Here is a 26,681-nt window from a genome sequence, read left to right as displayed (position 1 = left end):
AATCTACAGCCGTAATTTTTCCCGAGGACATGCAGCTTTACTGTATGATTAAATGATGATGGCGTCCTCTTCGGTAAAATATTCCGGAGGTAAAATAGTCCCCCATTCAGATCTCCGGGCGGGGACTACTCAAGAGGACGTCGTTATCAGGAGAAAGAAAAGTGGCGTTCTACGGATCGGACTGGAATACTTTCTTTCACATTCTAAAGGTGGCAGGGGTAAAATACAGGGAGCGAAAGGCTACTTATTTACAATTTGTACAGAAACCAGATGGCAGTTATAAGAGTCGAGGGGCATGAAAGGGAAGCAGTGGTTGGGAAAGGAGTGAGACAGGGTTGTAGCCTATCCCCGATGTTATTCAATCTGTATATTGAGCAAGCAGTAAAGGAAACAAAAGGAAAATTCGGAGCAGGTATTAAAATTCATGGAGAAGAAGTAAAAATTTTGAGGTTTGCCGATGACATTGTAATTCTGTCAGAGACAGCAAAGGACTTGGAAGAGCAGTTGAACGGAATGGACAGTGTCTTGAAAGGAGGATATAAGATGAACATCAACAAAAGCAAAACGAGGATAATGGAATGTAGTCGAATTAAGTCGGGTGATGCTGAGGGAATTAGATTAGGAAATGAGACACTTAAAGTAGTAAAGGAGTTTTGCTATTTAGGGAGTAAAATAACTGATGATGGTCGAAGTAGAGAGGATATAAAATGAAGACTGGCAATGGCAAGGAAATCGTTTCTGAAGAAGAGAAATTTGTTAACATCGAGTATAGATTTAAGAGTCAGGAAGTCGCTTCTGAAAGTATTTGTATGGAATGTAGCCATGTATGGAAGTGAAACATGGACGATAACTAGTTTGGACAAGAAGAGAATAGAAGCTTTCGAAATGTGGTGCTACAGAAGAATGCTGAAGATAAGGTGGGTAGATCACATAACTAATGAGGAGGTATTGAATAGGATTGGGGAGAAGAGAAGTTTGTGGCACAACTTGACTAGAAGAAGGGATCGGTTGGTAGGACATGTTTTGAGGCATCAAGGGATCACAAATTTAGCATTGGAGGGCAGCGTGGAGGGTAAAAATCGTAGAGGGAGAGCAAGAGATGAATACACTAAGCAGATTCAGAAGGGAGATGAAGAAGCTTGCACAGGATAGAGTAGCATGGAGAGCTGCATCAAACCAGTTTCAGGACTGAAGACCACAACAACAACAACGTCAACTGTCAATTTTCGCACCATGCAGATATCTTTCCTAAATCGTTTTGCAATTTGTCTCGATCTTCTGATGAATACTAAACGATAAACGAGGGCATTATATGTAGACGGCTGCTCAGATTGTCGCCTAAATCGTTTATAAAGATAAGGAACAGCAGAGGTCCCATAACACTTCATTGAGGAATGACAGATGTTACTTCTGTTTTACTCGATGACTTCCTGTCATTTACTATAAACTGTGACCTCTCAATCACGAATTCACTCGCACAACTGAGACGATGCTCCTATGTATGCAATTTGATTAGAAGTCGCTTGTGGGAAATGATGTTAAAAGCGTTATGGAAATCTGAAAATACGGAATCAACTTCACATCCCATCTCAACAGCACTCATTACTTCAACAAATCGTTTTCTTCGCGGGAATTCATAGTGTTCGAACAGAATATCCTCCTCCATATCGACGTTAATGATATGGGCCCGTACACAGGTGTCGACTCCATGGGGCCTGAGGGACCCGATCCCCCTCAAAAATTCGTTTCAGGGGGCGGAGCCCGCCCCCCACCCCCCCCCCCCCCCAATAATTTAAGAAAATTATAAGTTATATTATGCTTTGTAAAATCACAAAATTATTTTTTTTTATTTTCCTTGTTTGACGATAGTTACCTTTTAAAATACATTCAATAAAAAGTTAAAACAAATAATTATTACGATAGTAAGCAGGTTAACTGAAAAAGAGTGGTATGAATCGTGACAGTGTTACGGTGCTGCCGGCACACTTGGAATTTTTACCGGTGCCTGAATCTGCGGGTAAAGTCTGGCGCCAGCGAGCCAGCGCTGCGGCCGGGGTGACACAAAAAGGACTGGAGCAGAAGCGCCTGGAACCCTCCACCTCGCGTCGCCTTTACGCTTCATGACATTACGACGCTGCGGCTAAATAAAGCCCACCCTGCTGTAGCAGTCATTCAGTGTGGATAGTTTCGTTCAGTGCATGCTGCAAGCATGTTAAGTGTTAAGACTTTAGTGTCTAGTGGGCTATTTTATATGACTATATTTTATTCGCTTATTTTAGTCTCATAGTGTATTGTGAATTAAGTTTGCAATGAGTAAATTTGTTACCAAAAAGGCGCGCTTGGAAGTTGATGATACTGCAAGTCAACCTCCAACAATCATTATGTCGTCAATTGTTTCGTCGTCTTCAGGCGAAAACCGTTCACACACGAAACCTGGACAATCCGGTAAGGGAAGATCATTTCAGAAGCCTTGGTTGATCAATTATACATGGCTAGAATATGAAGCATTAACCGAAAAAGTTTTTTGCAAAACATGCAAAGAGGCAGATGCTAAAAATCTATAAAAATGTTCTTCAAAAAAAGGAGACGCATTTACTTCTGTAGGGTTTTCTAATTGTAAAATGGCTTTGGAAAAATTCCATCTTCATGAAAATATGTTTACGCATAAAGAAGGTGTTCTGAAAGTAAATTCTATCACTAACCGAAGTGTGGCCTCCCAATTGAATGAACAGTCAGACAGTGATATGAAGGAAGGCCGTTAAGCTCTTGAGACAATTTTTACTACCGTGCAATTTCTATGCCGACAAGGACTAGCAATTAGAGGGCACGAAGATGTAAACGCAAATTTTTTCAATTGTTGGAACTCAAAAAGACTGACATACCTGAGTTTAAAGATTGGTTAGGGCGTTCGGGTTATAAGTAGACGTCCCACAATATTCAAAACGAAATCATTGATCTACTAGGAAAGTCTGTGTTGCGAAAGGTATTGGCTTCAGTCAAGAAGACTGAACATTTTTCTATTATGGTTGACGAAACAAGTGATTCTTCAATTCACAAACAAGTGTCATTTTGTATTCGTACTGTCAATGATTCCTTAATCATCAACGAAGACTTTATTGGCTTATACGAGACTCCCAGCACTGAATCACAAACTCTGTTCAGTATTTTAAAAGACATTCTTTTTCGTGTTGATTTGTCAATGGATAACTTAAGAGGACAGTGATATGATGGTGCCTCGAATATGAGAGGTAAGTTTAAAGGACTAAAAACGTTAATTTTGGATATTCAACCAAAAACACATTATTTGCACTGCACTCCTCACAGTTTAGACTTGGTAGTTGTAGACAGTCTCCGCCATCTTAGGTCTGTGAGGGATATTATGGCTTTAGCCCAAGGACTTAATAAACACCATAACGGAATCCAACAAAAGGATGGGACTCTTCAGAAGCACATGCTGTGAGAGCGCCAATGACCAAGCTGGTCTACGACCCCTTTGCCTGACTCAATGGACTATGCGAGCTTCTAGTATCTTGAGAATATTGAAAAACTTTGAAGAACTTCTAAAGTTTTTTGAAACATTTTCTGGAGAGGACAAAACAGTGGCAGGTTACAAACGTGCAGGATACCTTGAGTCAATGTTACAAATCAAGACTTATTTCTTTTTACGTCTTTATTGCCATGCAATGAACCCAGTAGAAGATGTCAACGAAAATTTCAACGCCCTCATCTAAGTGTTGCTGATCTGGAAAAAATATATGAGGGCTTGATTTGTATATTGAATGGAAGGCTTGATAGTTCTGAATACTTTTGGGAATTGTGCTTAAAAGAAAAACCTTCACGAAATGATGATCCTTCACTTCCTCGGAATCAAAGTATACCAAAGAAGTATGAAAACAATGAAGCCAGCTCACTGCACACTTTCAAAACCCCAAAGGAATACTGCAAAGCTATTTACATTGAAGTCTGTTAAACGGTGCAACCTTGCATTACTGAGCAGTTTGCTTCAACTGGACTCTCACAGGCCATTGCAGTTGAGCAAGAGTGCTTGCTTTTAGTAAACAGAAGTGAAACAAATTTGGAAAAATCAATTGAGTTATTCAAAAATGGTCTAGACATTGAGAGACTGCACTTACAATTGAATATGTTAGCTGATGTCGCTAATAAAAAACAACTGGTCTTAAAAAAACTTGTGTGATGTAAGAAAGTACATTACACAAGAGCCTGTAGTTGGAGAAATGTTATGTTAAGCAGTGAAGTGCATTAAGCTTCTCCAAGCAGTTCCAATCATGGCAGCAACAGCAGAACAGTCATTTAGAGTCCTTAGACGTCTGAAGTCATATCTCCGATCAACAATGGGATAGAAGCGATTGAACAATTTAGCTGTTCTTCATGCCCACTGAGATGTTTTAGATGAATTGGATATCCGACCAGTCATCAATGACTTCATATTCAGTAACCCAGTCAGACGGTCGACATTTACACCTTTCTAAGGACACTCTAGCCCAAATAATGGCATTTAGAACAACATTAAAAATCTTTACAAAATAGAGAATTAAATACATACATAATGTGAAATTTTCAGTTTCGAAATATTAGTACTAGTTTAGTACTATATTCCTATATTATTATAGTACTGTATTAGTTATTTTCAAATACTTAAATAAGTTTAGGGTGTAAGACCTAATTAAAACCTGCTATTTACATACTTTTTGACTGAAAGTATTAGGCATACTGTATTGACTTTATTAACTGTATTAAAGCATTAACTTTGAGATATTGTTTTTATTTAACGAACCCTGAGCCTTATTCAAAGTAAGCTTAAATTAGCTATTTCACTTATTAATCAAAGTGCTATTACTGTGCAACAGCAATATTTTATGTTTTATTCTTTTAATGATAGTTGAGGATTTATTTAAGTATAATTTCAGCCTTTTCAGAGCTATATATTCACTGCTCTGTAATGGCCTATAAGAATGATTATTACAGTAAATTAAATTAGCTTTTTACAAAAATACTGTGTGTGTTTATGTTATGTTTCTTTTTTCAAAGCAAAAAAAATGGGTCAGGCTTGTCGAGTTTCCCAGAGTGTCAAGTTATCGAGGGTTCAGTTTTTGGGGTTCTAATGTTGATCATATGACTCTAGAATGCTTAAAAAACTTTAAAACTCACTATTTTTCATGTAAAATTTAGAACATTTCCCAGGCAAGACCTCCACTATGGGCCCCCCCAACATGTTTTATAAATTGACGCCCCTGGGCCCATAATTTAGCGGATAACTCCTATTGCCTTTCATGAATATTGGTGTGACCCACACAACTTTCCCATCTTTGGGTATGGATCTTTTGTCGAACGAGTGGTTGTATATGATTGTTAATTATGGAGCTATTGCATCAGCATACTCTGAAAGTAACCTAATTGGTATGCAGTCTGGACCAAAAGACTTGCTTTTATTAAGTGATTTAACTTGTTTCACTGCTATCCTTCTATAAACCCAAAGAAAATTTATGAATACAATAGAAAACTCTGTTATCAACATTGCCAAACAGAGTGAGAGCCTTGGTCATCAATCTTGGCATCTAGTATTTAGAGCCGAAGGAGTGAATAATAAATGGGATGCCTTTCTACATACATTATCTTATCATCTAAATAATACTATACCCATCAGAGAGATAAATATTAATAAGAATAAGGCAAGACAGTCAAGACCTGTGGAATTTGATAATTCAACCAAAGAACTGAAAGAAAAAATACAAGAAATGTATATGATACAAAGAGAAGTGAGCACAGGTATAAATACAAACAATACAAGTGCCAGTTTTGCAAGCAAGTCAAAAGATTGATGGCTGAAAAGATTAGCTTGAAAATACAAAATTCAGATTGTATCTCCAAGACCTGCTGGTCAATAGTAAATGAAATAAGAGACAATAAAAGAAAACTAAAAGGTAATATCAGCATACAGATATCTAATAACAATATTGATGTCACCAGTCCTCAAGAGCTCAGTAGCATTTTTAATGACTATTTCATAGATATCATAGAATCTGACTTTTGTACCACAGATAAAGTACCTGTTGGAAGTCTTGCTGAGGACAATTCTGAAGCTAATCAACTCCATGAACTTGAAATCAAGGATATTTTTAGCTCGTCAGAGAATGTAAGAACAAAAAATCCGCTGCCTGGCATGAAATTTCTCCATTTTTATTTAAACAGTGCGAAAAAAATCTAGCATATCCTTCGGTGCATCTAATAAATAGCGTCTTAAAAGGAGGAGTGTTCCCTGACATACTAAAATTAACCACTGTAAAACCTCTCTACAAAAAAGGTGATAAACAACTAGTAGAAAATTACAGACCACTCGCCTTAACTTCCATTTTTAACAAGTTAATTGAAAAAATAATTCTGAAATATGTGTTGGAGCATTATAATAAGCACAACATCCTGGGAGATTTTCAGCATGGTTTCAGAAGTGGTTGTAGCACCATGACTGCAACACTTCAATTTATGCTGAAAGCTCTTGACAAAACTGATGAAGACATACAAGTAGCTGAAGTTTTCCTAGACCTATCAATGGCTTTTGATAGGGTTGATCATAAGGTGCTTCTATCAAAACTGGCCAGAGATGGCATAAGTGGAAAACTATTGCACCTCATCACATCACACTTAAAAAACAGATGACAGTGTACCTCAGTCCCACACATAATGGAGAAACAATAAAAAGTTATACATCAAGGATTAGGAATATTAAATTTGGTGTGCTTCAGGGATCAATAATTGGTCGCTTCCTTTTTATATGTTACATCAATGACTTCCGAAAGATAGTAAAAAATGATACCTTCATTACAATGTATGCAGATGACACTTCAGCCCTTTGTTGGGGAAATGATATTTTTAATATCGGCATAGAGGTAAAAAAAATTATAGATGTTGCAAAGGAAAAGTTTGAAAATTACAGTCTAAAAGTCAACTTACAAAAAACAAATATAATCCCCTTCAATGTTGGTGATTTGCAAACTTATATTGATTCTCAAGATAGTAATATTTTAGGGAGAATCTGCAGTGAGTGTAAATTCCTAGGTATATGCATAGACAGCAAACTACTATGGACACAACAAATTGACAATGTACGTGCAAGGCTATCATGTAGCCTATATGTTTTAAGAAGAATAGCTCCATACGTCAATACCCAAACAATGAGGATGATGTATTTTGGTTTAACACATCCATTTCTAGCATATGGTCTTGCATTGTGGGGCGGGGCTTCCAAAGCTCATGTAGACCAAGTATTTAAACTCCAGAAAACAGCCTTGAGAGTATTAGGCAAAAAAGATGCTAGAACATCATGTAAGGGATTGTTTATAGAATTCAAAATTCTATCTCCTCTATGTATATGTTTGAAACAATAGTATTAACTGTAGAAGATAAGAAATATACATGTCGTAATGTAGAAATTTGTGATCACAATACTAGACAAGTACAAAATTACCATATGTCACACAGAAGACTGAAAAAACAGCAAACAGTCCATATATTAATGAAGCAAAATACTTCAGTGCACTGCCAAATGAGCTAAAGGCAATAACTGGAGAGACATTCAAAAAACATCTAAAATCGTGGCTCATTAAGCAGTGCTTCTATAGCCTACTGAAGGAACTAAAATCTAAAGTATTATGATGTCAAATAATTTGGGCTGCATTCTTAAGTTCCTATTATAAAGTAAAATTATATTGTATACTGTTGTATTGTACTACCAATTGCTCTGCATGTAATTACATGTTTCATGCAAATAAGTTACAAGTTACTCCTGGGTTATCTGTTTCTAAGTTACTCATGTTAGCAGTTGTTCTTGATTTTAATTCTGGAATATTTACTTTGTCTGCCTTGGTGAAGGGAATTCGTAAGATTGCGTTTAGCTTTAGCTTTAGCAGCACTGTCATCGATAGTATAGCTGTTGCTGTCACATAGAGAAGGCATTGACTGTATCTCGCCACTAGCATACGTAACATACAACCATAACCTCTTTGGATTTTCTGCCAGATACAGAGACAAAGTTTCATTGTGGAAGCTATTACAAACACCTTGCATTGAAGTCCGCCCTAAATTTCGAGCTTCTGTAGAAGATCAACAGTCTTGGGGATTTTATGTTATATTTACATAACATCAAATACACTCTTAGACATAAAAATAAAATCGACACACCACGAAGGAATTATCCAAATGGGACAAAATTCAGTAGATGTGCTGTACCTATACAGACAAACAAATGACTACAATTTCAGAAAAAATGGATGATTTATTCTAGAAAAAGAGTTTCACAAATTGAACAAGTCAATAACATCTTGGTTCAATTCTAACTCTTATACAAGCAGCTATTCAGCTAGGCATTGATTGACGGAGTTGTTGCATGTCCTCCTGAGGGATATCATGCTGAATCCTGTGCAATTGGTGCATTAGATCGTCAAAATCCCAAGATGTCCATAATGCTCCAAACATTCTCGTTTGGGGAGAAATCCGGCGACCTTTCTGGTGTAGGTAGGGTCTGGCAAGAATGAATACAAACAGAACAAGCTCTAGCCATGTATGGTTAGGCATAATCTTGCTGAAATGTAAGCCCATGATGGCTTGCCATGAAGGACAACAAAACAGGATGTAGAATATCATCGATGTATTGCAGTGCTGCAAGGGTGGATAACAACCAAAGAGGTCCTGCTATCAAATGAAAGAGCATCCCAGCGTCAGGACCTCATTGATGGTGCCAAAGTGGCCCATAATACTGGCTGGCCCCTTCTAACCGCTGTATATACATTCCACGTGGGAAAAATATATCTAAAAACACAGATGATGTGACTTACCGAACGAAAGTGCTGGCAGGTCAATAGACACACAAACATACAAACGAAATTCAAGCTTTCGCAACAAACTGTTGCCTCATCAGGAAAGAGGGAAGGAGAGGGAAAGACGAAAGGATGTGGGTTTTAAGGGAGAGGGTAAGGAGTCATTCCAATCCCGGGAGCGGAAAGACTTACCTTAGGGGGAAAAAAGGACAGGTATACACTCGCGCACACACACACACACACACATATCCATCCGCACATACACAGACACAAGCAGACATTTCTAAAGGCAAAGAATTAATATATATACACACAAACACACACACACAAAATTCTAGCTTTCGCAACCAACGGTCGCTTCATCAGGAAAGAGGGAAGGAGAGGGAAAGATGAAAGGATGTGGGTTTTAAGGGAGAGGGTAAGGAGTCATTCCAATCCCGGGAGCGGAAAGACTTACCTTAGGGGGACAGGTATACACTCGCGCACACATACATATCCATCCGCACATACACGAACACAAGCAGACATTTGTAAAAAAAAAAGTCTGCTTGTGTCCGTGTATGTGCGGATGGATATGTGCGTGTGTGCGAGTGTATACCTGTCCCCCTAAGGTAAGTCTTTCCACTCCCGGGATTGGAATGACTCCTTACCCTCTCCCTTAAAACCCACATCCTTTCGTCTTTCCCTCTCCTTCCCTCCTTCCTGATGAAGCAACCGTTGGTTGCGAAAGCTAGAATTTTGTGTGTGTGTTTGTGTTTGTTTGTGTGTCTATCGACCAGCCAGCGCTTTTGTTTGGTAAGTCTCATCATCTTTGTTTTTAGATATATTTTTCCCATGTGGTATACCCTACAGGTATACACTGGCACACACACACATGTACCTGTCCTTTTTTCCCCCTAAGGTAAGTCTTTCCGCTCCCGGGATTGGAATGACTCCTTACCCTCTCCCTTAAAACCCACATCCTTTCGTCTTTCCCTCTCCTTCCCTCCTTCCTGATGAAGCAACCGTTGGTTGCGAAAGCTAGAATTTTGTGTGTGTGTTTGTGTTTGTTTGTGTGTCTATCGACCTGCCAGCACTTTCGTTTGGTAAGTCACATCATCTTTGTTTTTTTATATATATATATATATATATATATATATATATATATATATATATATATATATATATATAATGGAAGGAAACATTCCACGTGGGAAAAAATATATATAAAAACAAAGATGAGGTGACTTACCGAACAAAAGCGCTGGCAGGTCGATAGACACACAAACAAACACAAACACACACACAAAATTCAAGCTTTTGCAACAAACTGTTGCCTCATCAGGAAAGAGGGAAGGAGAGGGGAAGACGAAAGGAAGTGGGTTTTAAGGGAGAGGGTAAGGAGTCATTCCAATCCCGGGAGCGGAAAGACTTACCTTAGGGGGAAAAAAGGACAGGTATACACTCGCACACACGCACATATCCATCCACACATACAGACACAAGCAGACATATGTCTGCTTGTGTCTGTATGTGTGGATGGATATGTGCGTGTGTGCGAGTGTATACCTGTCCTTTTTTCCCCCTAAGGTAAGTCTTTCCGCTCCCGGGATTGGAATGACTCCTTACCCTCTCCCTTAAAACCCACTTCCTTTCGTCTTCCCCTCTCCTTCCCTCTTTCCTGATGAGGCAACAGTTTGTTGCGAAAGCTTGAATTTTGTGTGTGTGTTTGTGTTTGTTTGTGTGTCTATCGACCTGCCAGCGCTTTTGTTCGGTAAGTCACCTCATCTTTGTTTTTATATATATATATATATATATATATATATATATATATATATATACACACACACACAGTTGTGTGACTGGATTTGTCATTTCCTCTCAGAGAGGTCACAGTTCATAGTGATAGATGGTAAATCACCAAGAAGAATAGAAGTGATATGTGGCATTCCATAGGCCCTCTGCCGTTTCTGATTTACATAAATGATCTAGGTGATAATCTGAGCAGCCCCCTTAGATTTTTTGCAGATGACACTGTAATTTACCATATAGTAAAATTTACCATATAGTAAAATCATCAGACAATCAATTCCAATTACAAAATGATCTTGAGAGAATTTCTGTATGGTGTGAAAAATGGCAATTGGTACTAAACAAAGAAAAGTGTGAGGTCATCCACATGGGTGCTAAAAGAAATCTGATAAATTTTGGGTATACGATAAATCGCACAAATGTAAGGGCTGTCAATTCGACTAAATACCTAGGAATTACAATTACGAGCAACTTAAACTGGAAAGACCACATAGATAATATTGTGGGGAAGACAAAATAAAAACTGCGCTTTGTTGGCAGAACACTTAGAAGATGTGACAAACCCACTTTAAGAGACAGCGTACATTACACTTGTCCATCCTCTGCTGGAATATTGCTGCATCCTGTGGGATCCTTACCAGGTAGGACTGATGGAAGACATCGAAAAAGTGCAAAGGAGGGCAGCTCATTTCGTGTTATCGTGCAAAGGGGTGAGAGCGACACTGATATGATGTGCGAGTTGGGGTGGCAGTCACTGAAACAAAGGTGGTTTTATTTGCGGCGAGATCTATTTATGAAATTTCAATCACCAACTTTCTCTTTTGAATGCAAAAATATTTTGTTGACACCCACCTACGCAGGGAGAAATGATCATCATAATAAAATAAGAGAAATCAGAGCTCGAACGAAAAGATTTAGGTGTTCCTTTTTCCCATGTGCCATTCGAGAGTGGAATGGTAGAGAAGTAGTATGAATATCGTTCGATGAACCCTCTGCCAGGCACTGAAGTTTGAATTGCAGAGTAACCATGTAGATGTAGATGTAGACAGGGGTTTTCTGTTTCTTCTAAGCCCAGAAAGCTTTCTTTTTCTGGCTGTGAAGGAGCTTCCTCTTCTCTGCACGCTTCATTCTGCTGGTTCCTGTACTCACTTTGTAGGTAAGAAACATTGGGAATACCTCTTGTAGATTGATCTACTGGAATTCGGAACTGTCCTGTATGGTTTCTAACAGAATTTCAGATTGCTCCAGGTCTGATTTTGCTGTGGTGATCCTTTTGTGTTGAGTGTTTATGCCTGCGGGTTCTCCAAAATGATTATTTCATGCTTCATTTTGTGGCTTTTTGTGCAGAAAAAAATAATCTTATGGGCACCTTAAACACCATAAATTTATTTACTCAACAGTATAGTAATTTTCTTATCAAATGAGCAGCTTTGAGACTTCATAGCCACATATAAGCTATAATTCTGTTCCAGGTTTGAGGATGTCACGACGACAACTGAAACTCTATCTCACATTGTCCCTATGCGGGAATTTTGTCTAATGAGACACATTGGTCGCCTCGTCCATGAAATAAGAGGGTAAGTGTTCAAATTCACGTGCTGTGGTGCTATTATAGGGCAACAAAGCATCAAAAAAGACTGCTAATCCTATTAAGAGTAAGAAAAATCCATCACAAAACACATCAGACTACCATCAAGCAGCACTTTCAGTCGCCAAGCAGCAGTCTTCTGCTTGGTTCTCAGCAGTTGATGCCCTTGCAGACCACGCAGAGGAAGTGTTGTCATTCAATAGCTGCAATGCCATTACGTACTATTCTGGTCAGTAAAAATGTAACACCAGGAAAATTGTTACTTATAGTGTGTTTACAATATAGAAGGTAGATTATATGATTAAATTTGTGGGTGATTTACAGTTGTACAGGGTGTGAAATTTAGCACACACCTCCAGTAGCAAACGGCAACTGTAACCCAGCTAGGCACTGAGCTGGGGTGGCAGATATGAATACCTCACTCCAAACTGCTTCATCTGTGTGCCAGAGTTCATCAGTCATAGTGGTTAGTGAGAGATGGCACACCCATCTCTCGGCAACCCATGATCAGATGTTTTCAGTGGGTGTGAAATTTGGAGACTGTGCTGGCCATTGCAACTGTAGAGCACCCTCTGCATTGAGGTAGGTCAGGTCAGCATAGCCAATATGTGATCTTGTGCTATTACCTTGTTGAAAGGTAACATGTGCTGTCCATACTACTGGCTATGTGAACTACATTTGATTGTGTTGTGTGCCAGTGGCACCCTATATCATTTCATCAGGTACTGAGCCTGTGTAGCAATGATCAGTTCCGTCTGATTAAGTTCATTTCCCTCAGAGCATCCATCGTGGTGCTGTTTGCAGAGCTGGATCTCATCTGGAAAGATGACATGGTGCCACTTGTAACACAACTGTTTAAATGGTGTAATTTAATTGGTGTGATAGCCTATGGGAGATCCAGGGAAATAAGGAAGAGTTGATCACCCTAGTTAGTGCGGAGGTCTATGTAGATTCTAAAAATTGGAACGTAGCTGTTTACATTCTTTAAGATAGTGATTTTGATGATTTCAATACAAGATTGTGCAGTTTTAAAATACAAATTACAGAATTTAGATTAATAAACCATTGCAAACACTCCAAAGTAACAATCAGGTCAAAAGAATATCATTAATGTTGCCAAAACCCAGAAAATATAGAGTTACAATTGTACATAATCTACAAAACTAAACAAATACCTAATCACATAATGGATTTTATTACTAACATGTTTCCTGGGTCTTTTCGTTAAACTGAACAATAATAACAAATAGGTTTTACTGCAAGATTTTTATATATTTATGTTGTCTGCATTCATTGAATACTCCCTTTGTCAGAAATGTTTCAGGACACTTAAAAAAAAAAAAAAATGGGAAATTGCACATAATGATCCCAGCCCCTATCAAAGTAGTCCCCTTGGCTATTTATGTACAGTTGCCAACATTTCTTGAGATTTTGGCAGCAAACAGGAAAATTTTCAACTGTGATGCTTTTAAGCTCATTTTTGCAGCTCATTGGATGTCTGTGGTATCTTGAAGAAGCTTTCCTTTTAGTCGAAAGGTGAGAGGTTGGGCAAATATGATGGTTGTGGGATGGCAATAACAGAATGTCTGGCCAAGTACTCGGTAACAGATAAAGCAGTAATGGGTCTTGCATTGTCATGCAATAGGAGCCAGTTCTGAGAAAGCCACAAATCATGGCAGCTATGTCAAATTTCTTGTTGCGAATGTTTTGAGCCTTGATGTAATGAATTTGGTTCACTGTTTGACCGGGAGGAATGTACTCATAGTGAACTAATCCCTTACTATCAAAGATTAAAATCAGCATTGTCTTTGTTCTCTAAGCTTGTTCTTTGACTTTTGTTTGGCTTTTTTTGAGGTTGGTGATATAAGTCTCTGCCATTTAGCACTTTGACACTCATGTGAGGGTCATGCTGGTAGCACCAACTTTCATCTCCAGCAATAATCTTTGATAGCAATGTGGGATTGCATTGGCTCTGTCCAGTACTTCAGCAGAAATTCTTCATGTTTCCTCTTTATTTCATTTGTTTGTGTGTGAGAGGTGAGTTTTGCATTAAGTTTCTGTTTCCCTAAATCCTTACGTAAAATCTTATAACACACATCACGATTCAAATTAAGTTCTCCTGATATCGCACTCACAGTTACATGAATCTTCATGCAATAGCTGCCTTACATGTTCCGTATTTGCATTGGTATGTGCAGTACACGGGTGACCAGATCTGGGGTCGTCTTGCACTGAATCTCTGCCTTCACAAAACCTTTTGTGTGGCTTGAAAACACAATTTATTGAAAGTTCATTGCTTGCATATGCTTGCTTAATCATTGTCCACATTTCACTATGGGTTTTCCTCAGCTTAACACAGAACTTAATGCACACTCTTTGCTCACAATCAGCATCCATTGTGTTACTGTAAATAATGTGCCAAGAAACCAAGCAGTGCATTGCGAAGCACAGCTCTGCCACCTAGTAAGTTTACATGGAAACATGGTCAAGGTCATTTCCAGGATGCACACATACCAGTTAACATAAAAACAACATTTGTTACTTTTTAGTACTGCAAACACTGAAATAAAAAGACCTGTCCAGACAAAAGGAGTACATCTTTGAATAAAAACTGTATTTCATAACAGTTTCATTATACTTCATAGTACCACAAGTTCATCAATTTAGCCAACTATAACATTACAACATGTGCTTGTTAAGATTCACTACGCCACAACATGGTATCAAACAGCACAGTTGGCCAGGAATCGCCGTTTTCATGAAATGTGAGCATATTCTATTACTTTACACACTACTGTGCCTGTTTTGTTGTTCGATGCACCATTGTCGGGTCACCTCTCTCTGCTTCCACTTTAAGGGGAATTGGGCAGGCACATACTTTGACATTGAACAGAAAATTAAAGGAATGGTAGGACGAGGAAGAAGAAGAATTCAACTTTTGGATGGCATGAAAGATAGAAAGAGATACAGCAGACTGAAGGAAGAAGCTGAAGACAGGGAACATTGGCATCATAAATTCTCCATACAAAGACACAGACCTGCCATTAGGCAGAATACTACGTAATAATAATAATAATAATAATAATAATAATGACAGCCACAGTGCTGACAGTCTGTGGTGCTCCAGACATTGTCACACTGTTTTTGCAAATACTTGTGTTTTACCTAACAACCCCATTTCCTTACTCAAGGTACATGATGCAGCTGTAAGATCCTGCATGGCCAAGTGCAGAATATGTCTTTCTTCTCAGCCACAAGTCATGTAAGAATGCTCAGAATCTGCATAGCTTTGAGCATGGCCCTTCTGAACTACTAGATTGCGTATTCATGGGATCGCACCTGATGAAAGTAGGAATATCACAGAGTGGTGGACTGCAGTATTCATAGGCTACAATGCTGCTGTTATTGAATTCTGAAATGTGCTGGTATGTCTCTGTCCACGAGACATAACATAAGCTTTCCACAAACAACAAATATTCAAACATGAATTATGGAAGAGAAAGTTGTTGAATAGTCTTTACTTATATACAGAATCTATGATGACATTATTCCTACCTTCTTTGTGTTGTTGTGCTGAAATGCTTAAATTCTAATGGCTAAGACTGTTGTACATTTCATGCCAGTTTGCCATTTGTAGCATGTCATCTTCATGGTGTCACCTTTTTAATGGTCAGCAACATTTTATCACATGTAAACTGATCAAATAAAGTTTCCACCATTCTCATGATTACATAGTATTTTTTTAAACAGTAAATCTTTTTCTCGAAACTGTTTTGACTATAGGAAATCACTACATACAACCACCTGTGTAACTGAGCGTAAATTAAACCTGCAGTTTCAGTGCAACTTTGTACATGTACACTGTTCCACATGCCCAGAAGCATCATTTCAGTCTCAGACTCTGCATACATTGTCATGAAAGATTGTCACCTTGGGAAGTTGCACACCAAATTGAAGTACACCATGGCAACATCATTTGAGCTTTCAACAATTAATGTGAGATACAAAAAATTGAATACCTGCTGCATAGTGGTCACTCACAGTCAGAAATACCAGCTCATTTCACCACCTACAAATTATGGCAAAAGAACAACATATTGACATTTTTGAGGCAAATGTACACAATTACCTCCAGACAATCAATATGATCTCTTGGCATCCATTCTGAACAACAGTACAAAGACCCCGATATCCTGGTGCTATAGGAAAATGGGAATCCCTCTACATCTACAGTTATACTCCACAAACCACTGCAAGGTACATGGCAGAGGGTACATCCCATTGTACCAGTTATTAGGATTTATTCCTGTTCCATTCACATATGGAGTGTGGGAAGAAAGATTGTTTGAATGCCTCTGTGCAAGCAGTAATTATTCTATCTTATACTCTTGATCCCAAAGTAGCGATACATACCAGGTTGTAGTATATTCCTACAGTTATCATTTAAAGCCAGTTCTCGAAACTTTATTATTATACTTTCTCAAGATAGTTCATGTATATCTTCAAGAGTCTTCCAGTTCCATCCCCTCAGTATCCCTGTGACACTCTCCCATAGATTAAACAAACCTGTGACCATTCAAGCTGCTCTTCTCCATATACGTTCAGTATCCCCTGTTAGTCCTATCTGGTACCAATTCCACACACTTGAGCAATATTCTAGAACCAGTCACATGAGTGATTTGTAAGCTATTTCCCATGTAGACCGATTGCAGCATTAAACCAACCAACCGAAGACTACCACCTGCTTTACCTGTGCCTGAACCTATGTGATCATTCCATTTCCCGTCCCTATAATGTTTAACACCCAGATATTTGTATAAGTTGACCAATTCCAACAGTGACTCATTGACATCATAGTCATAGGATACTACATTTTTTTGTTTTGTGAAGTGCAATTTGCCAATCTCTGTGCCATGTTGAAATCTTATCAACATCTGACTGAATATTTATGCAGCCTCTCTCAGATAGTACTTCATTATAAATAACTGCATCATGTGCAAAAAGCCTGATTTTACTGTTAATATTGTCCTCAAGGTCATTAATGTACAATATGATCAGCAAGGGTCCCAACTCACTTTCCTGGGGCACACCCTAAGTTACTTCTTCATCTGACGATGACTCTCCATCCAAGACAACATGTTGTGCCCTCCCTACCAAAAAGTCCTGAATCCAGTCACAAATTTCACTTGATACCATATATGACCATACTTTTGAAATTAAGCATAGGTGGGGTATGAAGTGAAATGCTTTTCAGAAACTGAGAAATACTCAACCTACCTGGTGTCTTGATCCAAAGCTTTCAGTAAGTCATCTGAGAAAAGTGTGAGTTGGGTTTCACATGATCAATGTTTTTGATATCCATGTTGGATGGCATTGAAGAAGTTATTCTGTCCAAGATACCTCATTATGTTTGAGCTCAGAATTTGTTCTAAGATCCTACAATAAATCAACATCAAGGCTACTGGGCACAGTTTTTTCTTCGAGGGATCTACAATAGATTATAAAGGGACTAACTCAGCTGCAAATTCAGTATAAATTCTGACAGGGATTCCATTGAGGCCTGCAGCTTTGTTCACCTTTGTTCACTTTTAACAATTTCAACTGTTTCTCAACACCACTAACACTAATAGTTATGTCATTCATCCTTTCAGTGGTTCAAGGATTAAATTGGGGCAATTTTCCTGGGTTTTCCTCACTTAGAATCAGGCCAGTGGTATCAGGTTGTCTTCAGCGATGAGCATACAGTCTGTTCTATCACCTGTTGATCATCATGAGGGCAATCAAGTACCAACACATGTATCAGGCATGCATTTCTGTTTTTCAACTGAAGGGTGTATGAATTCATCAGTATTGAATGTATTTTAAGGACAGTGTAGTATCATGGCAATGCCTTCCAGCCCTTTGTACCGCCCTACAGTTAACATTTCAGCAACAGTTTCACCTGTTAAGATGATCACATGGTGGGGGCAGTGTACTAGTTCATCAATACATTCCTCCAGGAGGCAGGACTCAAGTGAATGGAAAGACCTTTGGTATCTGCTGATGTGGACCCAATTGAGCAAGCTTGGGACCAGTTGAAACTTGTAATGTGTCATCTTAGGAACCCTCTTCACATACTGGATGACCTCAGGAGAGTCTGTGTTGAAGAGTAGGATACACTTGTGCAGCATTATCTTGAGATTGTGGGCAATATACCAAGGAGCATCTAAGAATGTTCCCATGCATGAGATGGGGCAACAAATAACTAGAGAAATTCTGAAATGAAGGATAAACATTAAAAGAAACTTAACCATGCCTGGACAGTCTAACTTGAGAGTACATCTCAGGTACATTCCATAGGATTTAAATCGGAAGATCCCAATGGCCCAATTTAAGTAAGGGCTGTCTTCACCTATGAGCAATTAAAATTAAATGTCATATGACAGTGTTGGCTTGGAAATCTCACAGAGTGGATGTCATATGTGTAGTTGGGGAGCCTAGATGAGTGTAATGGATATTTGTGTTGTATTTGTGTTGTATTTGTGTCGTATGATAATAATGAGAGACGGTAGAGGGTGAAACTTGGTGCTGTCACATAGCCTACTCCTCTCAAATAGCTGTAAGGGAGCATCCAAGTTTAATATCAAACATCCCCAACTGTCAGACAGACCACTATCAACAGTGTCACATGTCCTCACTTCATAAGACACTGTGGAGAAGTAATTCTTCAGGCTTTCCCAGAGATATGTTGACATGTTGAATAAGGGTGTCTTCTGCTAGTTGAAGACCCAATTATTCAACAATGTGGAGAAGTTTGGAAATTAATCCAGGACATCAGCACAAAGACTGGTGATCAGGAACTTTATGCCACCACCTCTCCACCCCTTGCTGACCAAACACTAGCAGCAAAAATTTCATCCAACACCAGGATTCAAAACACCTTACCTCCAAGTCGAGCAGAACTGGACAAGCATGCTTTAGCAACCTCAATTGTGGAGGCTGGCATCTAAGAGAAATTCATCCATCGCAGCAGTCTAATTAGATGAACATTATTGTCCCTGATGGGGAAGTCTGAACAAATTGGGAAATTTAAAACATACATATAGTATTATACGAGGGCGGATCAAATACAAACGGGATTTTATTTTTTATTTAAATTCATTTATTGAAAAACTCAAAGCAATTATAATTTATTTTTCCACATAGTCTCCTGCTTTGGGAATGCATTTGTCCCAGCCTATGAGTAGCATTTTGATGCCCTCATCATAAAAAGAACTGGGTCGTATCACTAGCCAGTTGCACACGAAGTCTTCCACACTCTTGTCGTCTTCAAATTGACACACTCCTAGAGCTTCTTTAAGTGGTCCAAATAAATGTAAATTGCAGGGCAATAAGTCCGGGCTGTAAGGAGGATGATCAAGTGTAGTCCAGTGCATTTCCTGCAGCTTGGAGATAGATAGAGCTGCAGTATTGGGTCGCGCATTGTCGTGGAGGAGGATCTACTGGTCTCATCTCTTGTGGCGATGTGCAACTCTCGCCTTGTTCAACAGTTCGCAGTTGTAAGCAGCATTGCTTGTGCGTTGCTCATGTAAAAAGTCAATCAGCAAAATGCCTCGCTGCTCGAAAAAAATGGTCGAAAGAACCTTGCCAGGCGACAGTCGAGTCTTGGCTTTCACTGGTGCTGCCTCCCCTTTCCTCCGCCACTCCTTACTGGGTTGTGTGGATTCTGGAGTGTAGTGGCGAACCCATGTTTCATCGCAGGTGATGATCTGACTCAAAAATGCATCACCTTCTTCCAAAAACCTTGCTATAAGCCTCTGACAGATCTCCAAATGTTTCAACTTCAGATTGTCAGTCAGAAGTTTCAGGACCCATCTGGAACACACTTTATGGAACTGTAGGTCATTTGTGATGATTGCTTGACAGCTCCCATAACTGATTCTGACTTTTCGTGCAATTTCTGATATTCTCGCCCGTCAATAGTCGTCAATAATGACTTTAACTGCACGAATGTTTGCTGATTCTCAACACATTCTTGTTGTTCATTGAACTTTTTATGCCAGGCAATCACATGTGTCTTTGATAATGTTTTATCACTGAACTGTGCAGTCAATCTTTGGCAGATTTTCGCCACTGTTACTGATTTATGGGCAAGAAATTTGATAGTTGTACATTGCGCAATGAAAGGGTGCACCTGTTGCTCAGACATTGAGAGCATTACTGACAAAACAGCAGGAAATATCTAACAGCATGCTCTCCTCACTTCTAATGGTCCCACCGAAGCATAGTAAAAGTGCGGGGCCAGTCCTACCAACTGTTGTTGTTAAAGAACAAAAATCCCATTTATATTTGATCCTCCCTCATATTTTCAAGGTAGTGGTGCAACGATTAACAAAAGGTCTCATATTGTGGAGGAACAAGTTTCAGAGCACATTCTGGCCATATAGATACCATAGTGAATTGGGAACTTCACTGCAATATCACACAGCATGCAAATTACCAATGAGACCACTCCATGCTGGTCGCCAAAATGTAGTGAATAAAGAATTCCAGAGCACTTGCCCTGAAAGGCAAAGGTCCTGAGTTAGAGTCTCGGTCCGGCACACAGTTTTAATCAGCCAGGAAGTTTCATATTAGCACACACTCTGCTGCAGAGAGAAAATTTCATTCTGGAAACATCCCCCAAGGTATGGCTAAGCCATGTCTCTGCAATATCATATCTTTCAGGAATGCTAGTTCTGCAAGGTTCGCAGAAGAGCTTCTGTGAAGTCTGGAAGGTAGGAGACGAGGTACTGGCAGAATTGAAGCTGTGAAGGTGGGTCATGAGTCGTGCTTGGGTAGCTCAGTATCAGTAGAGCACTTGCCCATGAAAAAGGCAAAGGCCAGAAACACACAGAGAGAGGGAGGGAGAGAGAGAGAGAGAGAGAGAGAGAGAGAGAAACATTTTCCTCCTCTCAAAATTGCCACCGGAAAATTATGCAATGCCACCCAATTACTGATCGCTGTTTCATGACTACACTTCCCAGTGCAGGGTGGGAATTCTCTATCTTGTGTGGATAGTTGTGAGACCCAGGAACTGCCATCTTCCTCTTGATTTCACTGTCAAGGCTGTTCCCAGCATTGGTCATACATTATTTTGATGTTTTTCTGCATTCCTGAGTGTTTGTGAGAGCAGCTACATAACACTTTTTTGTAACAGCTCTTCCTCTTTCTACATGAGGCCTGACCAGTCTCATGTTTGTGCTTTGTCTCAGAATCTGCTGGCATTTGTGATTTTTAAGAACAAACTTACTGTCCAGGAAACTACTTAAAATAAAAAACAGGCTGACAGGTTGGGGGCTGAGTTCTTTCACCATTCTTTAGTTTCACCTGCCTGCCTTTGGGAATTCTTGGCACTTTGTGTATGCTACTTCCCAGTGGGGCTAGAATTTTTGACACATTCTTGCTTTCTAAAGTGGGTAAAAACGGCTGCTGTGAACCAGAAGATTCAGACACCTCCACAAGTGCATTCATGATGCTTTTGTGTCTGCAGGGGTTCATCGGTTTACAGCACTCTTCTCATTGCCAAACAGGCTCTTTGCATTGTGTCCATTCTTAACTGAGATGAGGGGATCTGCCCAACTACCCCTGCGAGTTTGCAGAATGACTCCAATGTCTGCATCTCACGCCCTCACCACATGAGGTACGGCTTTCTTCTGGACCTCTGGCAACTGAGTAGACAAAGGTGGCCCCCAGGAGAGGCATCACAATATATATTTGTTTGGTTTCTGTAAATCAGTCCTTCCTTTGACAAGGACACAGCAAATTGCCTAACCAATCCTAGCTTGTGTTCCCCCTCTTATAACTTCACTGTCAGTGGTGCATTGAACTCATATCTTCTATTCTTCCTTTAATACCTCATTTCTACATCAATAGGTGATAACAGCATTCCTCTAAACAAGAAAAAAGATGCAAGACTCCAAATGCTCTTGTATCACAATGCTTCCTCAAACTGCAACTCCTCCAAACACCAAAGTAGCTCTCCCCTTAATTCTCTTTACATCCAAATGATTCCGCAATGAGCAAAATTTTGCAGGATAATGTAGAATTTATAATAGAAGAATGCAACCTTACGGTACATTGCTGTTGACTTGACAAGAAACAGATCCATTTTTTAACTGCCATGAATGAAACATACACTGCCAGACTGACAAATTAGTAACCCTGAGGCAGCAGAAGACTTTCAGATAATTGTCTTGCAGCTACTGCTATATAGTTCTCTTGTTGTGTAGTTGTTACTCATTATTGACCTTGCGCTGACCTATGAAGAACATCCATGAAGTCTTGGAACTGTTGCCTAAGCCTCGATGTAACACTTATGGCACAGTCTATGTCGCTGAGATCTTGGCATGCCTCCAATTTGCTAGAAGGCACCCGTGAACTCTACCTTGTAAAACAGCATGTAATTGGCATCGTTGGTTGATCGTGATGTGAGCTTCACCAAATGACTGCACTCTGCCGACACTGGAAGGGCAGACACAACTGAGGCATTAGATCTCATATGTGATTCTTTTCATCCTCTTCGAATCACTTGCCTATTTGAAGTAAGGGAAAGTGTGAGAACAGTGTGCACTTAGGTGAAAATCATTATTTTAACACATATATATCAAGTAAACTAAAACGAACTTTATGTACAGTGTCTGTAGTTTCTCTACTCTTACTATACCACATCAATTTAAATATAGAAAACAGTACACTAATGTTTAGCTGCAAATATCACAAATATGCAACTGTGCATGATTCTCTGGCCCTTCACTTTGCAAAGTAATGTGCCCGATGAAATAAAACAGCCTGTGTGAGTGGTGCAACTCAGTAATGAATAGTACTTAACTTGAGATCTGCTCTTTGTCCTGGAGATCTTGTCGAGAAGTGGATTCACATTTTAAGTTTATAAAGCATGAAGTGTAAAATAATTTCAGGATACATTGAATGATACTTGTTGTGGAAGTCAGAACAACAATGAGCCCCAGCTCTCATAACTCGATAGCTTATATGCCTTTCATGACAATTGGAGCATTGTTGATAGTGTTGATTTTATGAGTTATGCTTAAAAATCATCACATCTTGTTAATTTAACACACAGGTAGAAATATTACATTTGCTTTCATTTGATCAGTACACACAATTCAGACTGAAAAAGAAGTTATCAAAGAAATTTACATCAAATATGGAACACAAAAAATGCTTTTTACAGTTTTGTTAATTACACAATAAATAAATTAAGTACAGGATTTCTACCATATTTTTGGTGCTTGACTAAACGGACCTTCTTATCAGTGTTACCAGAAGTTCTGGCATTTACGCAGAAAATAGGTTTCAGTCATTTGTTTATACTTTTCCGATTGACAATCACTCATAAAATTTCATAATAATTCCAAAAATTAGTGAATATCATTACATATGTAGATCATACATAAGGTAAGTAAACTTTGTCTGAGTTATTTTGACTAACAATTGAAAATGAACAACTAATAAAAACATGATTTTATGATCGGCTAATTATGACTGAATGTGCCAGTTTCAGATGTTCCTACCAATTAACTGAGTTCCACAGACTTGATGCAGTGCTGTTTCAAGATTATATACGTTACTTAACACTCGCACATACTTTTATTTACACTATAATTATACTGTCAATTGGAATCTAGGTGGTTACATGTCATGATTGAAATAACAGTTGTGGTATCAAACAATTCAATTTGCTGTCTAACCTAACTACATGACTAAGACAAGGTGAAACAGGTCAAGTCCACACTAACTGTTTTCTTAGAGTTGATTCTGGATGTTACAGGCTCTCCCAACATCCTCTGTTTTTCTCCCATCATTTCTAATTGCAGTGATTTGTTTGATTTCTTAGCATTTGAAAAGAAGAAAAAATATCTGACAATAGACAGGTTGGAAGAAATTAAAGTATCTGTTCAATTATAATCTGTTCTATAACTCATATCAAATAAATAAGTTACTGGGTCCTTGCTTGAAGCAGATAGGTTAACATCACATTTCCCTAATTAAGAACTTTCCACAATAACATCAGTTAATGTAGCCCACTGTTTATGTAAATTGTAAAACAGTGTACAAATATCACCATATTCTTTAATTTAGTTAAAACTGAGGAATCATATTCTCTTTCAGCACACCATTAACTTAGTCTCCCAACACCCAATAAGAATCAGAAAAGGGCAGCAGTAGTCAGACATCATCATGGTTAGTGCAGATTTCAAATATTGAATGGATACGATTACCCACTGCGCACAATTACTCAACTCCCCTTTACTTCTTTCTGTGTCAGACACAAAAATTCTGCTCTGTGAGTAATTTGCAATGGTCTGTTGCAATAATTGCCCACCTTCTCACCTTTTAATTTTCACAAACAGGTACAGTTTCTGTTTCTTAGCTGATCTATGGTTGAACGTGTGTTGGTTTCTTATGTCACACAACATTAATGTCTTCGTATTGCAGGGAGATATACCCACCAGATGCCGATGATGTCACCCATAGTCAGGAGCTGCTGACGAATGTTCCTGAAGTGGACAGCCTGTTCGTGATACTACAGGAGATAACAGGATGACTGGAAGTCAACAGCATAGCTTCATCCAAAGAGTATTCCATATTTGGTGCTCAGTAACTTTCCTTTGCTGGGAGACAAATGGTGGTAACACATCAGTTAATTGTATAAAGCCCCCTTAGATATTTTGTATTTATGGTAAAGTCTTAATGCAATCTAGGGTTATCCACTAATTTTACAACATATATGATGTTGTTCTAATGTAACATAATACATTATTACTTGACTGAAGATGGAATCAGTGTCCAAGAGTAGCCTCCTTGCTGAAATTAAATATGGTTCAGGGTGGTCTCTCTGTTAAAACTGAAGTTAATTCTGGATTATTGGTATTGATACTTTTTGGTGTTAGCGCACTCTTCCAAATAACATTTTCATTTAACACAGAGACATTTTTATCTCCACTACGTCATAACGATCAAAGTGTAAATGCACAGTATCTTATTGTTCTAAGAGCTTACAAACAGAGACTACCCTGAAGTGATCAACTGAGCTGGTGGAATACCTGTAATGAATGCCTTTGGTGTGAATTTTATGGTGTGAATAAATTACAATTCCTTCTAGAAACATCCAGAACATTCTGTAAGCCAAATTAACTACAAGGTCATTTCCACTTCTGAGAATAAAAACAGATTTGAATAAAGTTATATTTTTTGTGAAACAAAAAATTTTAGAGATATGGTAAAAACAAAATATGTTTATGTGATTATGAAAATAAATTAACTATTTTCCCAAAATATACCAAGTCACAAGCTTCACATAATTAATCAAATGGTATGGGATCTGTTATGAATGATGTTACATCAATTTTATGACACAGAAATAAAAACTAGATCGTATTTTGTACTTTTTTGTGACATTTATAGGAAGATCAATTTTCATAGGCTAATTGTTATGTGTTGTACCAACTCTGAATAGTACAGAAACTTGTCAGAGTGCTAATGCACCATGTAATTGTGGAACAACATGAATGACAACAGCTGAAAAATAAAGAGGTATTGGAAGGTTCCATAATCTGAAGAAGTTACTTTAAATATTGGTTTGTAATAACTGGAAGATCTTGTGTCATTTGGATAGTCTGTACTGTGGGACCATAATGAAAGTTCCACTCTTGGCCCTCAGTAACTACTAAGTGTAGTTTGTGCATTATCTTGGCCCAATGCTCCATGAATCACTATTTTCTAAAACCATACATGTCTCAACTCAAGATGTGAAGAAGAGCTGAATCCTTAACTTTTCTTGGTGTTTCAGATATTATGTACTATGGAAATAATAATTATATGCTAAGGGTACAGATACATTGGTTAGTATTTCAGATGTTTCACAAACCACCTGTACCCTTAGCAGTTAGTATAATTGAGTAATCTTTCATAATTGGCTGTCAGCAAAGTTTAAGCAGGATTATTATCATTAGTTGAGATGATTCTGGGTCTGTTGGGGTTGGATTTTTATGTCTGAGGTGCTCCTGGGGTGTCATACAGTGACGAAAGACACCTTTTAAATGAGTTTCAGTCATCACAAGTAGATGCTCAGGGTCTGCAGCACTGTGCATCGCACAGTGGAACTGCTCCCTGGTGAAGATCCTGGATTTTTGTCAATATAAATCTAAAATGTAGAGCAAAGAAAAGAGAAATATCTAATGAGAGAAATCTTTCAGACGAGGTGTTCTTGTGAAACAACTGAGTTGTAAATTGAGTTTGAGTTGTTGTCTGGTCAATAAACCAGATTGTATACAGAGTACGTAGCCTGTTCTTATTCATAATAGAAGTAGCTTTACAGGAAGAACAGCTGAAAGATGTGGAGGTTATGTCTGGTATACAGCAAAAGTATACTTCAAGATAGCAGAAACCCTCACAGCACATACACACACGATCCTGAGCATCTACTTTTC

The 26,681-nt window shown here is 38.6% G+C and overlaps 1 protein-coding gene across 1 annotated transcript in view; it reads left to right on the top strand.

Moving 5' to 3' along the window:
- The window catches only part of LOC124619637, a 382,561-nt gene extending 356,103 nt beyond the window's left edge, over nucleotides 1–26,458 (top strand). Inside the window, exons 10-11 of the mRNA XM_047146152.1 lie at nucleotides 12,095–12,199; nucleotides 24,688–26,458. Of these exons, the coding sequence (XP_047002108.1) occupies nucleotides 12,095–12,199; nucleotides 24,688–24,796 (214 nt within the window). The 3' untranslated portion in view covers nucleotides 24,797–26,458. The remainder of the gene's footprint in view (nucleotides 1–12,094; nucleotides 12,200–24,687) is intronic.
- Nucleotides 26,459–26,681: the final 223 nt, after the last annotated feature.

This window comes from Schistocerca americana, chromosome 6 (assembly GCF_021461395.2).
Source record: "Schistocerca americana isolate TAMUIC-IGC-003095 chromosome 6, iqSchAmer2.1, whole genome shotgun sequence".
NCBI classification, from domain to species: Eukaryota; Metazoa; Arthropoda; class Insecta; order Orthoptera; family Acrididae; genus Schistocerca; species Schistocerca americana.
Note: the sequence above shows the minus strand (reverse complement) of the source record. Positions and strands in the feature narration are given on the sequence as shown.